The sequence below is a fragment of the Syngnathus scovelli genome, chromosome 16 (assembly GCF_024217435.2).
Source record: "Syngnathus scovelli strain Florida chromosome 16, RoL_Ssco_1.2, whole genome shotgun sequence".
Classification (NCBI taxonomy): Eukaryota; Metazoa; Chordata; class Actinopteri; order Syngnathiformes; family Syngnathidae; genus Syngnathus; species Syngnathus scovelli.
In genome coordinates, this window is record NC_090862.1 from 5766503 (window position 1) to 5777768 (window position 11266).

An 11266-nucleotide genomic window follows, 5' to 3' on the forward strand; every position below is an offset into this window, starting at 1 on the left:
GGTCAAATTGCTTCTGGTCATTTATTACTTGAGATAACACAAAAAGTTAAAGATTTTTTAGACCTTGATGCAATACAGTTATCATATAGGATTCTCCTGTTATCATAAAAACATTAACTGGATTTTATTGTAAAAAAACATAATCTATATATTTCTTCCCAAAAAGTGTATTTCAGATTTTTTCAAATGGATGATGCTTTCTTATGGTATCTATCGATAAGAAATAAAACGTTTCATAAACACCAGCAGGTGGCAGCGTTTGCTCTGCCAACTACACGCTCCTAAAAGGAACTAATATTTACTTAATTTGAACCATATTTTACAATTTTAACAACTTTAATTTGGAAACCTATTTTACTGCTTTTCACGTTAGTACCAACTATCCATTTTTTCAATTTATACATTTCAAGAGGTAAGTTTCCAGAACAAATATGACGCAGTAATACGGTGACGTAGACTTCCGGACATGCGCAGTGCACCATAAGTGAGGGAATGATGGCGTCTTCTGCTGCCCGCTGTTCCTCACGCTGGTTAACTCTCATCGTGTCGTCTGGGCACCACCGGCACCTCCGTGTGACGGGCGCTATTGTCACTGCTTCTCGTGGCTCGCTCCGGGGCGTCTGCACGTTTGGAACCGGGACGCTTTGGACCGGTGGGAGTAAGGCATGTGGCGCTGTTGGGAAAGGATTGACATTGAGAGGGCTACCAGGTTTGTGACGTTTTGTTTTAGCATTGGGCTAATGCTAGGCTTTATTTAGGTGTCATTTTTGTTTTGCAGTTCGATTTGAATTACCTCACAATTATTTGATATTGTTCTTTGAGTGTTCTTTGAAGTATGCAGTTTCTGTAGATATCGTCAAAGCTGACTTAAGTTTTTTTTTTCTTGTTTCATAGTTGATACTCCCTACCAAAACTTGTATTTTTTTTTTCATGATGTATCTGTGCTGTCTTTTAACCTCCCAGGATTCAAAGCAGCTCAATGCGGATTTCATACAAGCACTTCAGCCAACAATAAGCAGGACTTCTACCAGGTCCTTGGGGTACCTCGCACAGCAACCCAGAAGGAGATTAAGAAGGCCTACTATCAGGTCTGCTTTTGCTGGGCAGATTTACAACACGTATTTTGTCTCTTTTACCACAGTCGGCTTCTTTGTCGTCCCCCAGATGGCCAAAAAGTACCACCCGGACACCAATAAAGATGACCCAAAAGCCAAGGAGAAATTTGCTCAGCTGGCTGAAGCTTATGAGGTTTAGCGTTACCCTTCTAGCTTTCGAATGTTTTTTTTAAGGCTCAAACCACTATAACATTTATTCCTTAGGTCCTCAGCGATGAAGGAAAGAGGAAGCAGTACGACACGTATGGCCAAGCGGGCTTCAACGCCGGACAGGCAGGCGGCGGGCAGCAGTACTGGTCCGGGCAGACGCAAAACGTGAACGCTGAGGAGCTTTTCCGCAAGATCTTTGGGGAATACTCCGGAGGACGCGGATTTGGAGACTTTGATGCCATTTTTGAGCAGCCGCAGGAGGTCAGTTGTCTAGATTACGGTGATGCTTTAAGAGATTATATGATGCTTGTTGGTTTTCTTTCCATTTATGTTTTTATCTCCTCCCAGTATTGTTGTTTGTCATGAAATCAACATTTTTATCAAAAAGTGTTTGCATAGCCCCAATTTGTATTTTGTTTTCTTTGCACAGTACTTCATGGAGCTGACGTTCACTCAGGCAGCCAAGGGAGTCAACAAGGAGATGACAGTCAACACTGAAGCCACCTGCCAGCGCTGTGACGGGAAGGGCCACGAGCCTGGCTCCAAGGTCCAGCACTGTCACTCCTGCAATGGCTCCGGCACGGTAATACTATCTACTATCTTCTTCAACGCACTTCCTTCCTAAGCATGTATGACCTCAAAATGTGGCTTAGGCTCGAATCGTAATCATTTTAGTAAACATCTGGATGCGCCATGACCATTGTAACACTAATGCAGATTTCCTTTCAAATGGGTGCCTTACCGCAATTAATGTCCCGCAGGAAACGGTGAACACGGGACCGTTTGTGATGCGCTCTACTTGTCGACGCTGCGGCGGCAAGGGATCGGTCATTTCCAACCCATGTCACACCTGCCGCGGGACTGGACAGACCAAGCAGAGGAAAACTGTCACGGTTCCTGTGCCCGCTGGTCCGTCACGCCGCCATTGTGAACGCCATCAGCAATAAAAGTATCAAATATCAAATAACTATTGAATGTTTATTTTTTTCCTTCAGGAGTGGAGGATGGCCAGACTGTGCGAATGCCTGTTGGAAAGAAGGAGATTTTCATCACGTTTAGGGTGAGTAGTTCAGATCTGCATTTGAATAAATAAACTTTTAAGGAAATGACAGGAATTCATCCTTCAGTGTAAACCGTTTGTGGTTTCAGGTCCAAAAGAGCCCAATGTTCAGACGGGATGGCGCCGACATCCACTCGGACCTTTACGTCTCTGTGGCGCAAGCAATCCTGGGTGGCACAGCCAAGACGCAAGGCCTTTACGAAACGCTCAATTTAGCGGTAAATACTTTTGAGAGAAAAAAAAAAAGCCTCGTGAGGACAACAGTGGTCAAGTATTTGACTTTGGTCCTTGGATCAGATCCCAGCAGGCGTCCAGACAGACCATAGAATCCACCTGGCAGGGAAAGGAATCGCCCGCATCAGCGGCTACGGATTTGGAGACCACTATGTCCATATCAAAGTTAGAGTACCCAAGTAAGACATTTGAGGGGGACGTGTGGATATTCATCGCAAGACCTGACCTGTTTGGATAACGCCGGTTGCTTTTTTTCTTTTTTTTTAAACCCTCTTCGAAGGATGCTGACGGACCGGCAGAGAGCTCTACTCCTGAGCTACGCTGAGGACGAGGCGGATGTAGAAGGAACGGTTAACGGCGTCACAGCAACCACCACAGGTAGATGTTGCTCATTTCACTCGATTCATTTCGCCACCTTGAAATGAGTGGGAATGCCTTTTAATTTGTTATAGCCCCCCCAACAACAAAAATCAGGTCACTTGTAAATTGAAGCACCACTTCGTTTTGCAGTAGTTAATTTACGAGTAATGTCTGACGCGGGGTGAATGTATGTCCAGGAGGGGGCAGCAGTGGTAAGCAATTTGAGGAAAGGCTTGACACAAAAGGAGGCCAGTTGAAACAAGAGGAGGGCTTTTTCGCCAGACTCAAGAAATTGATTAGTTCCTCCTGACAGCCACAAACCAGGTAGGACGAGTACAGGTCACCTCTGGTTTGTGGCTATCGGGCTCCGATGTCCTCATCGCATTTCAAGTATATTTCTGATTGTCTTCCAGGTAAGAGGTCTTCCTGGAGTTGAGAGGCTCGGTCCTCCCGCGCAAAGACCGGCATGCCCTCGGCGTTCCCGCACGCATCCCGCGATGCAAAGAAGATCCCGTTTTGGCTGATTAAAACGTTTCGTCCACTTCAGCCTCAACGACTCTAAAAGATGGCTAATCGTAGCAGTCTCCTCATCCACAAACATAAATGATATACGAAGACGCAATCATGAAAGGTTTGTCACTACACACCCTGCTGTTAATCGTGCTTACATGTTGACACGCTCATTTTATTTTATAACTTGAAAAGTTTATCTGGCCTTCCGGAGAATCTTTAAATTTGTGTATATGTAATAAATGTAAAACTAAGCATTTAGTTTCTTATCATGTGTCAATCTATTGGATCCACTTCAGAAAAACAAAAAATGATTCCATATATCAGTCACATGGGTTTTATTTGATTTCAGACAGCAGAGTTTTGTCCAGATAATGAGAGCAGCAATACAAGTGCATGCACATTGTTTTCCATTCGACTTAGCATGCCGGACATGTGCTTTGCCCTCTTTTGACTGTCTCAAGAGTCTCCAAAATACAATACGATCTCAGTATTGCCTTGAAATTAGAGTGTCCTTTAAAATAATATCACCATGTCTGAGGGAAAATACAGAAGTTAAAAATGTCAGCATTCAAATTAAAATCACTAAAGTGTGCAATTACACTACATGTACACAAAAACAATAAACCAGCATACAGTATGAATTAAAGGAAGGAAAAATATGAATGCAACCGACAAACTATTTTATAAATTGATACCTAACCTTCCATCAAATACTCAAATAGGCCTTCATGTAATGTGCCCTATTTTTACTCCATTTAAAAAAAAAAAAAAAACACAGCAACAATCTCCTTTGTCTACACCATCATACTATAAGCTAAATAGTATTGCAGTGTTATTAATAGACTCCTTTGGCATATTAAACTGATCTGTCATTCATGTTGGGGTTAAACTGTGCAATGTTTAAAAAAAAAAAAGAAAAAGGCAGTTTTTTTTTTTTAAACTAATGCATCAAGCCCTGGTGCATAATTCCCAAATACTTAGCACTAATCATTCACTTGTCAAAGCATGATACCAAAATTCCTCCATTGCTCTTTTAAATCCCATTCCTCATTATTGTCCAATCCAATAAATAAAACATGGATTGCGATCTTGCGCATAGCTGAGATGACATCTGTAAAACACATCTACAGATTCTTACAATAAATTGTACAATATTCTACTAACCAGCTCTTACTTGGGATATTTTTTAATATACGTGATAAGAAAAAAAATATTTATCCCATCTATTTATCTCTGCACTTGCATAAATGGATACGTGAGGAAATAGGTAACATGAAAGGCCCGTGTAGGAATGATAAAATGTAACCCATTTTTTTTATTTTAGCAGTACATCAACCGTTTAGCACACTGCAATATCAAATAATATTATGTGTAAGGAATAAACCGCTCTATTGGTAAAACCGTTTCTTTCCTGAGTCAAATCGAGTCCCTGTATAGCCAAAAACACTAAGAACGCTCTTCCGCAACATGTGCATATGTTTTGACCAAGTAATTATTAAACATCATCAAGACCTGTGCTTCCATCATCTGTCAAGTTAGGGGAAAGTGAGAGAAAACCTGATGTGATGACATAACAGGACGGACGGATGGTGTAAAGGAGGTAGAAAAAATAATAGACAGGGTGAGGGGTCAATCAGGTTAACACATTGGAATATTACATCCAGGCAGATTTCCGATGGCTGCACGAGGCAGCTTTCAATACACTTGACTTGGTCTTTGAGCCTGAGGCCTTCTTCCAGCGTCCTGCCCTTCAGTGTTTCCCCTCCTCACATCAGATACCAGGCAGCCACGCCGGCTAAAGCAGCGAACCACGCGGCGATGAGGACTTGCCCTGTGGGGTGCCGCAGGATGGCCATGGCCAGTTGATAAGCGTACGCCGTCCCACCTGTTGCCGCTAAAGTGAGAGGAACAAAAAATGAAAGTGCTTAGTAGGCCGAGTGCTAAGTATGTTATAAAAACAAAAGCGTACCCATTTTGGCAGCATAGTAGGGACATTTGCTGATGTCACCTCCCGTATCTCCATGAACGGGCATTCCTGCTTCGGAGACTTCCTCTTGGAAGGTTTTCCCGATTTCCTCCAGCTCCTCGAAAACCTGTTCATGCCCGTAACCATTGTTAATATTGTCTGTCTTAAGTTTTCACAGTTCGGGATTTACCTCAGTACTGCAACAAAGTATCTGTCCTTGGCTGCATTACAAGAGTGGCGTCTTACCTCCATGTTGAACTGGAAGGCCTTGACAGCCTCGTCCACCAGGCTCTTCTTGGTGTCAACGTCCAGTTCCAGCTCGTTCATGCGGCTACGGTAAAGCTGCTTGAAGGCCTTGGCGTTGTCGATGGCGTCAAACTGGTAGAACTCCAGGCCCTCTCCCGTGGGAGGGAGCTTCAAGGCTCTCTGCGCCACCTTCTTCAGCACCTGGCCCCCGGACAGGTCGCCCATGTAGCGGGTGTAGGCATGGGCCACCAGGAGCGCCGGGTCCTCCTGGCCCACTCGGTGGATGCGCTCCACGTAGCGTTGTGTGGCCGGGGAGCAGCTGATCTCGCTCTTCCATTGAGGGCCGTAAAAGTATTCCAGGTCGCGGGCCAGAGCCTCGTGGCGGTGCAGCTCGGCCGGGAAATACAGTGGGGCGAAATGGGGGTGCTCTTTGTTCATCTCGATTTCCTCCTCCATGGCTGTGTAGGTGTAGTAGAGAGCTACGGCGCCCAGCTGGTGGGGAAAAATAGCAATCGTGATATATATATAATGATATATATATCATTTCCATCAAAACCGTCTGTGTTACTTTCATCTTTGTTCCTCACCTTGAAGAGCTCTTTGCGGATTCTACCCCTCAGGAAATCCTTCACGAATTGTGTGTTCTCTGCCTTTTCATGGACTTCTTTGGTACCAGCAGCCAGCATCTCTGATAAATCATCGGGCCTGGGGAGAAGAATGGAATAATGTTCTGTGGTCACGAATATTGATGGTGGTATGTCAACATCTTAGTTTTCTGTTCTCGGTGTCAGAAAAATAGTTTGGTACTTGTGTGATATAATACTTGCAAAAATGATCCTTTAATATTAATCAATTGGTTCTGTTTGAAGAAATACTAAAAATCCAAGAGGTTTAACCTGAGGGTGTCGTCTTTCTCCTTGTGCATGGGCCCTCCTCCGTTGGACACAGTCTCTGGCGTTGCGGCCATCTTGTCTGATGGTTGCCGCCCCTAGAAATCATAAAACACCAAAAATATGGAAAGCCCCCAAGAGTGTAAGATTGAATGGAAAATCAAAGTTGTGATTGATAGTGTGATAAATATAAAATTGTGTTTGGTGAGGTGCCACAGACAATTACTAACTTTGTCAAGTCAGAATTTCGGATAAAGCACCTGTATTGCTTGCCGAATGTGACGTCAGACGTTGTATTGTGTACAATGGTACAAAGCGTGAGACCGTTTGTGATGAGTAATCACTTTGCCTTATACTATACGAAGCAGTCACATGCATTGATGACAGAACAAAAATGAGGAAATAACATTGTGCATTATGTTTTGTATTTTTTTTTTAACAGCTCCAATGTGTCTTAGTAACAAACCTGTGTTAACTTTGTGTGAGTAAAGATCAGAATCAAAAGAATATAAAGGCAAGTACAACCTAGTTAAATTTGGGTCCAAGAGTGAATGGATTTTCTGCGTCAATGTTTTGCTTATTTACCAAAGAGCCAGATGTTCGGATCAGGAAAAAGAGGTGGCCCTACTGTGGTGTTGATTTCCCTGAGATTACGGTGGTGGTGATGCCGCAAGATATCAGCCTCTGGGAAGATGACAAAGCAACGGTCGGTTGAAAGCTGATTAAAAACAGGCCTGGTTTAAAGTTAAATGGGACTGTAGGTTAAAAGGACAGAACGGTAGTTTAACTACACTAATACTAGCAAACAAAAACAAAAAAAACAGCAAAACAAAGAGGCCCGCTGTGATTCACGTAGATTATGGATGGCACGGCTACAATTTGGTCAACTTTTATTGATGAGAGATTTACAACCTTCGTCTCTATACGATTAATACACTGCTTCTTTGAGGAAGAGTTTTGCAAAAAAAACGTCATTATGACAACAATAACAACAGCTAACTTTGCTAACAAGACGCACGCTAATACCTAGAAAGGTCTCGGCTAAGTTTTGCAACAAGACGGTCAGCAAATTTAAGATTCAAACGTAACATATGATTATTTTTGTACACTTTTAGAGTTCAGATTTAAAACGGCACAATGGTGTATTGCTATAACGCCGTACTAACCTTCACTCCAGTCACTTGAACTAGACGTCCACTGCGCATGTCAAGTTCCACCCCCAATAATATTTAGAGCATCACGTGATATGACCATGTGATTGAAAACAGGAAAAAATAAGGGCCAGTTTCCAAACCACGAGGATACAAAAGTCGCGTTCCTGCTTTTGTCGGTTTTTATGTAATTAAAAGTCGTTCGTGTTTTGTCAAACGGGGTAATTTGGCTCACAAGCGTATTAAGAATTGTCATTATTGCTAGTACTATTTTAACTTTTGTCAGTTACTTCCGTATAGGTCATAGCGATTCGAATTTTTTCTTGTTAGTTTTCTGGGGGAAATATAACGGCACACTTCGACGCTTTCGAATCAACTCATCCCAATTTTATGTTTTTTTAAAGTTCAGAACAGCACAACAACTACAGTATGTCGCTGCTTACCTCTGTCGAGACAGCCATCAAGTCGTGCAAAGACGAACAGGCGAGGGTAAATGGTCGCATTCAGTTATACAAAGACCTTCTACATAGCCTGTAAGTACCCTTTTTTGTTCGACAAGGAGCAGTAATATTTACCTAGTTACTGCCGATTCAACTTGATGACTGTCGCCTCAGCGGGCACCTGGCGCTGTGGCTTAGTTGGTTAAAGCGCCTGTCTAGTAAACAGGAGATCCTGGGTTCGAATCCCAGCAGTGCCTTTTTGACGCGATGTGACGTAATGTTACTTAACTAGGTGTATTAAACAGGCACGATTGTATTGCTGTTGTCATATATTAAGTAACGAAAATGTCATCTTTTAATAAAAGCATATATCAAGTCAATGTGGATCAAATTAAATGAATTTTAATTTGACTATTGTATGTAGTTGCTAAAATTTCCTAGTTATATATGATTTTTCCCATTCTGTTTTTCCCTCCAGGACTGCTCCAGAAGAACCAGAACCGACTAATGATGCTCTGACCGGTAATATTAAGAAAAAATCCCCGGTAATATTAAGAAAAAAAAAAGAAAAGGAAAAAAATATATATATTAAAAACTGCTGTGTTAAATAACTGTGAGTCACTTTGGAGGAACATTCGATGCTCAGGAAAATGTCTTCTATTTGTGCTGAGGTGCTTATTTATTTAAGTGGATGACGCTGGGTGCATCACACTGCAATTAGTTAGCTGACATGGGGCTAATATTTGAGGAAATATGGAGCTAATTAGATTGTGCTAGTGTACCTCATATATCGTAGATGTATCGTCTAAATTATGGAATAATGTTTGTGTATTTTTTTAGACCCAACCATATCATTTCCAGAGGAGATCCAAGAAATGATGCTGCTTGAGAAAGCATTAGAAAAAGCTCTTTGCGTGCGCACTGGCAAAAGGCTTACCAGTGAAGACCACAAGGGAAACAAACCCACTCAGTTTCGAAATGACTTTGCTGCCATACCTAAAAAGGCGACTTTAAAGACCTTTGGAAATCCGACAAACAGCAAAACAACCCTCAAGTCCACCACTACTGACAAAAAAGCGCCTCAAAAGTCCGGGGCATCATCGAGTTCCTCGACCACCTGTGGTCCCGGAAGGTGTAAAAATACCACGCGTAAAAATGGGACCCGTTTGAAAACCATCCAACATCACGCTGTAAAAAGTTCTCAGCAGAATGCCCCAGTGAGCATCACCGGAGCTAATATCGCAGCAAGTGGTGAGCATCGGACCAACGTTTCAGCTGCTACGTCGTCACATGACAAAGGAGACATGGGAGATGGAAGTCTGCCTCAACCGAGAAGGTACATGCTCGACCTACTAAATAGGAACGTGACTGGTTTGCATTATGTGGAAATCTGCCATTTTGAGACATTAATTTATCTCCATCCAGACAAAGCAAGCAGAAGGAAGAGTGGATTTATTTGAGGCACAAGCAAAACAGGTGTGTAAAATCGCTCCCTCTTCGTCCGACCGTTACACAGGTCGTTTCTTACTTTCCTTACTCCGCCATTTCCTTCCTGGACAGAATGTGGGACAAAGTGATGGCCGCTCAAAGGAAACCTGCGGCTGGGAGGAGTCGCTTCATGGAGAGAATGAGAGCAACGGTATATCCTTCCTCTTTTCGAGTGACCCCTGCCAAATTTTGGTGGGAAAACTCTCGCGCACATTTTCCCCACTCGAGTAGCGGTTAGCACATCTGCCTCACAGTCGACGTGTGTGAGAACGTTTATTGAAGACTAGACTCCCCATAGAGTGCCCTCAAATAATCACACAATCCATTTTGAATGGGACTCAACAACCGATGGTCCTGCAAATCTAGAAAATAACTTGGTCCAGAAGTATGGATACTTATATCCTTTGTTAATGTGACATTTACAGTTTCCCAAGGACTGGCCGTCTGGAAGCCCAGAGCAGATCGAAAGTCTGGTCGACAGACTGACTCACCGGGTTGCTGAACTCGACCAGCAGTGCCAAACGATGAACCTTCTGGATCAGCAGACCTCAGAGCAAAGCGCGGAAGCGGGTACAGTCGAAGTTTTTAATTAACCTTGGCAGAAGACTAAAACATGAGAAGAGGAACAACTATGACATTTTGAATCCAATCCAGGCTTTTTAATTATACTTTGACCTTGGTAGAGGCCTGAGAGCTGATTGGAAGTGGTTGTCTTAGGAATTTTCACTCTTGCGCTTCTCCTTGACTCAATTATTATTTATTTTTTTTGGCAAGACTGCAAGCCGTAACATCTTCAAAGCATGTTTGCATTGAACACCTCGCATTGTTTGAATCCTTGCAGGGATGAAAGAAAACTGCCGCTCCTGCCTCACGCCCGAGACACTGCAAACAACAGCAACGGAGCTTCGGAATGTTGCAGAGCGAGCGAAACAAGGTTTTTTTATTATTACTATGCTAATTCCATTTTAAAGGGAACCGTGGTCACATATTTATTCCACAATTAGTACCCTAACCCATTTTCAGTTATGGACGGATTAAATATTTACTTGGTAGTTTAATTTGACACTTGATGAGGTGGGCAGGTATGCGATTAAAAATTCATTTCCCATAATGCATTTCCCGTGAAAGCCATTTGAGCCGCCCTGGCTCATCGAGCTAAGGCACCAAATATTTTAGGCTTACGGTTGCACCCACTCTAAAAACAATTTTCACCAGCGTGGGAAGCGTGGGATCGATGTAAGCCGGACGCCGTTTGTCTTCACGCCGGCGAGCCGGTACAAGATGAGGCGATCACGAGCCGTCTTCCTGTGACCGTCACTTACGCCTCAGAGGCCGAGCTGCGACAGCTGGAGGCCATCAGGATGCGAGTGGCTCTGCTGCAGCAGGAGGTTCACCTGCAGCAGGTGAGTATTGCGCAATGCACTCATTCTGGAATATTTCATAAATGAGCCAATGGCGTTTACCCGTCCTCGTCACAGGCTCTAGTGGACGCTCTGTCCCCTCAACTGGCGTCCATCATCCCTTCGTGTACCAACCGCAGTGTGCTGAGAGACTTGTACTCCCTGTTAGGTGAAGGAGGTCAGCGTTTCCCTGCCATCGTCCTGGACTCCGAGCCTGAGTAAGGATTGATCCTCTTTTCAAAAAGATTGTTTT

The 11266-nt window shown here is 43.3% G+C and overlaps 3 protein-coding genes and 1 non-coding gene across 14 annotated transcripts; 3 read left to right on the top strand and 1 right to left on the bottom strand.

Annotated features, from left to right (window-relative positions):
• The first annotated feature begins 466 nt into the window (after nt 1-466).
• Nucleotides 467-4271, top strand: dnaja3a (DnaJ heat shock protein family (Hsp40) member A3a). 8 transcript variants are annotated; one of them, XM_049745522.2, is made up of 13 exons: nt 467-709; nt 964-1088; nt 1165-1248; nt 1320-1526; nt 1696-1848; nt 2027-2174; nt 2261-2325; nt 2415-2543; nt 2623-2738; nt 2840-2937; nt 3117-3243; nt 3333-3359; nt 3391-4271. In XM_049745522.2, the coding sequence occupies exons 1-11, from the start codon at nt 493-495 to the stop codon at nt 3227-3229; spliced, it is 1455 nt and encodes a 484-aa protein (XP_049601479.1). In that variant the 5' UTR covers nt 467-492; the 3' UTR covers nt 3230-3243; nt 3333-3359; nt 3391-4271. The 8 variants fall into 8 exon arrangements, with proteins under 8 accessions (XP_049601479.1, XP_049601478.1, XP_049601480.1 ...); XM_049745521.2 differs by having other exon boundaries at nt 3333-4271; XM_049745523.2 differs by lacking the exon at nt 3333-3359 and having other exon boundaries at nt 3467-4271.
• Nucleotides 4272-4770: 499 nt separating this feature from the next.
• hmox2b (heme oxygenase 2b) lies at nt 4771-8302 on the bottom strand. 4 transcript variants are annotated; one of them, XM_049745601.2, is made up of 7 exons: nt 8261-8302; nt 7120-7218; nt 6541-6632; nt 6232-6349; nt 5645-6136; nt 5402-5525; nt 4771-5326 (listed from the first exon to the last, which is right to left on the bottom strand). In XM_049745601.2, the coding sequence occupies exons 3-7, from the start codon at nt 6609-6611 to the stop codon at nt 5199-5201; spliced, it is 933 nt and encodes a 310-aa protein (XP_049601558.1). In that variant the 5' UTR covers nt 6612-6632; nt 7120-7218; nt 8261-8302; the 3' UTR covers nt 4771-5198. The 4 variants fall into 4 exon arrangements, with proteins under 4 accessions (XP_049601558.1, XP_049601557.1, XP_049601556.1 ...); XM_049745600.2 differs by lacking the exon at nt 8261-8302 and adding an exon at nt 8129-8242; XM_049745599.2 differs by lacking the exon at nt 8261-8302 and adding an exon at nt 7701-7755.
• On the top strand, nt 7777-11235 carry LOC125983865 (tubulin epsilon and delta complex protein 2). The gene is made up of 9 exons (XM_049745561.2): nt 7777-8218; nt 8604-8647; nt 8966-9461; nt 9551-9601; nt 9686-9764; nt 10039-10183; nt 10455-10547; nt 10829-11016; nt 11092-11235. Exons 1-9 carry the CDS (start codon nt 8115-8117, stop codon nt 11233-11235), a joined length of 1344 nt encoding a protein of 447 aa, XP_049601518.1. The 5' UTR covers nt 7777-8114.
• trnat-agu (transfer RNA threonine (anticodon AGU)) lies at nt 8309-8382 on the top strand. The gene has a single exon. It is a non-coding gene; the product is annotated as a tRNA-Thr (tRNA).
• Nucleotides 11236-11266: the final 31 nt, after the last annotated feature.

Excerpts from the sequence above, each read along its gene's own strand:
- dnaja3a (XM_049745521.2), top strand. The coding sequence starts at position 493 with ATGATGGCGTCTTCTGCTGCCCGCTGTTCCTCACGCTGGTTAACTCTC. Across the intron at positions 710-963 it reads GACATTGAGAGGGCTACCAG|GATTCAAAGCAGCTCAATGC; the intron begins GTTTGTGACGTT and ends TTAACCTCCCAG. Across the intron at positions 2,175-2,260 it reads CACGGTTCCTGTGCCCGCTG|GAGTGGAGGATGGCCAGACT; the intron begins GTCCGTCACGCC and ends TTTTTCCTTCAG.
- hmox2b (XM_049745598.1), bottom strand. The coding sequence starts at position 7,739 with ATGCGCAGTGGACGTCTAGTTCAAGTGACTGGAGTGAAG. Across the intron at positions 6,633-7,700 it reads TTCAAGTGACTGGAGTGAAG|GGGCGGCAACCATCAGACAA; the intron begins GTTAGTACGGCG and ends TATGATTTCTAG. Across the intron at positions 6,350-6,540 it reads GAGAAAGACGACACCCTCAG|GCCCGATGATTTATCAGAGA; the intron begins GTTAAACCTCTT and ends TCTTCTCCCCAG.
- LOC125983865 (XM_049745561.2), top strand. The coding sequence starts at position 8,115 with ATGTCGCTGCTTACCTCTGTCGAGACAGCCATCAAGTCGTGCAAAGAC. Across the intron at positions 8,219-8,603 it reads AAAGACCTTCTACATAGCCT|GACTGCTCCAGAAGAACCAG; the intron begins GTAAGTACCCTT and ends TTTTCCCTCCAG. Across the intron at positions 9,462-9,550 it reads AGTCTGCCTCAACCGAGAAG|ACAAAGCAAGCAGAAGGAAG; the intron begins GTACATGCTCGA and ends ATCTCCATCCAG.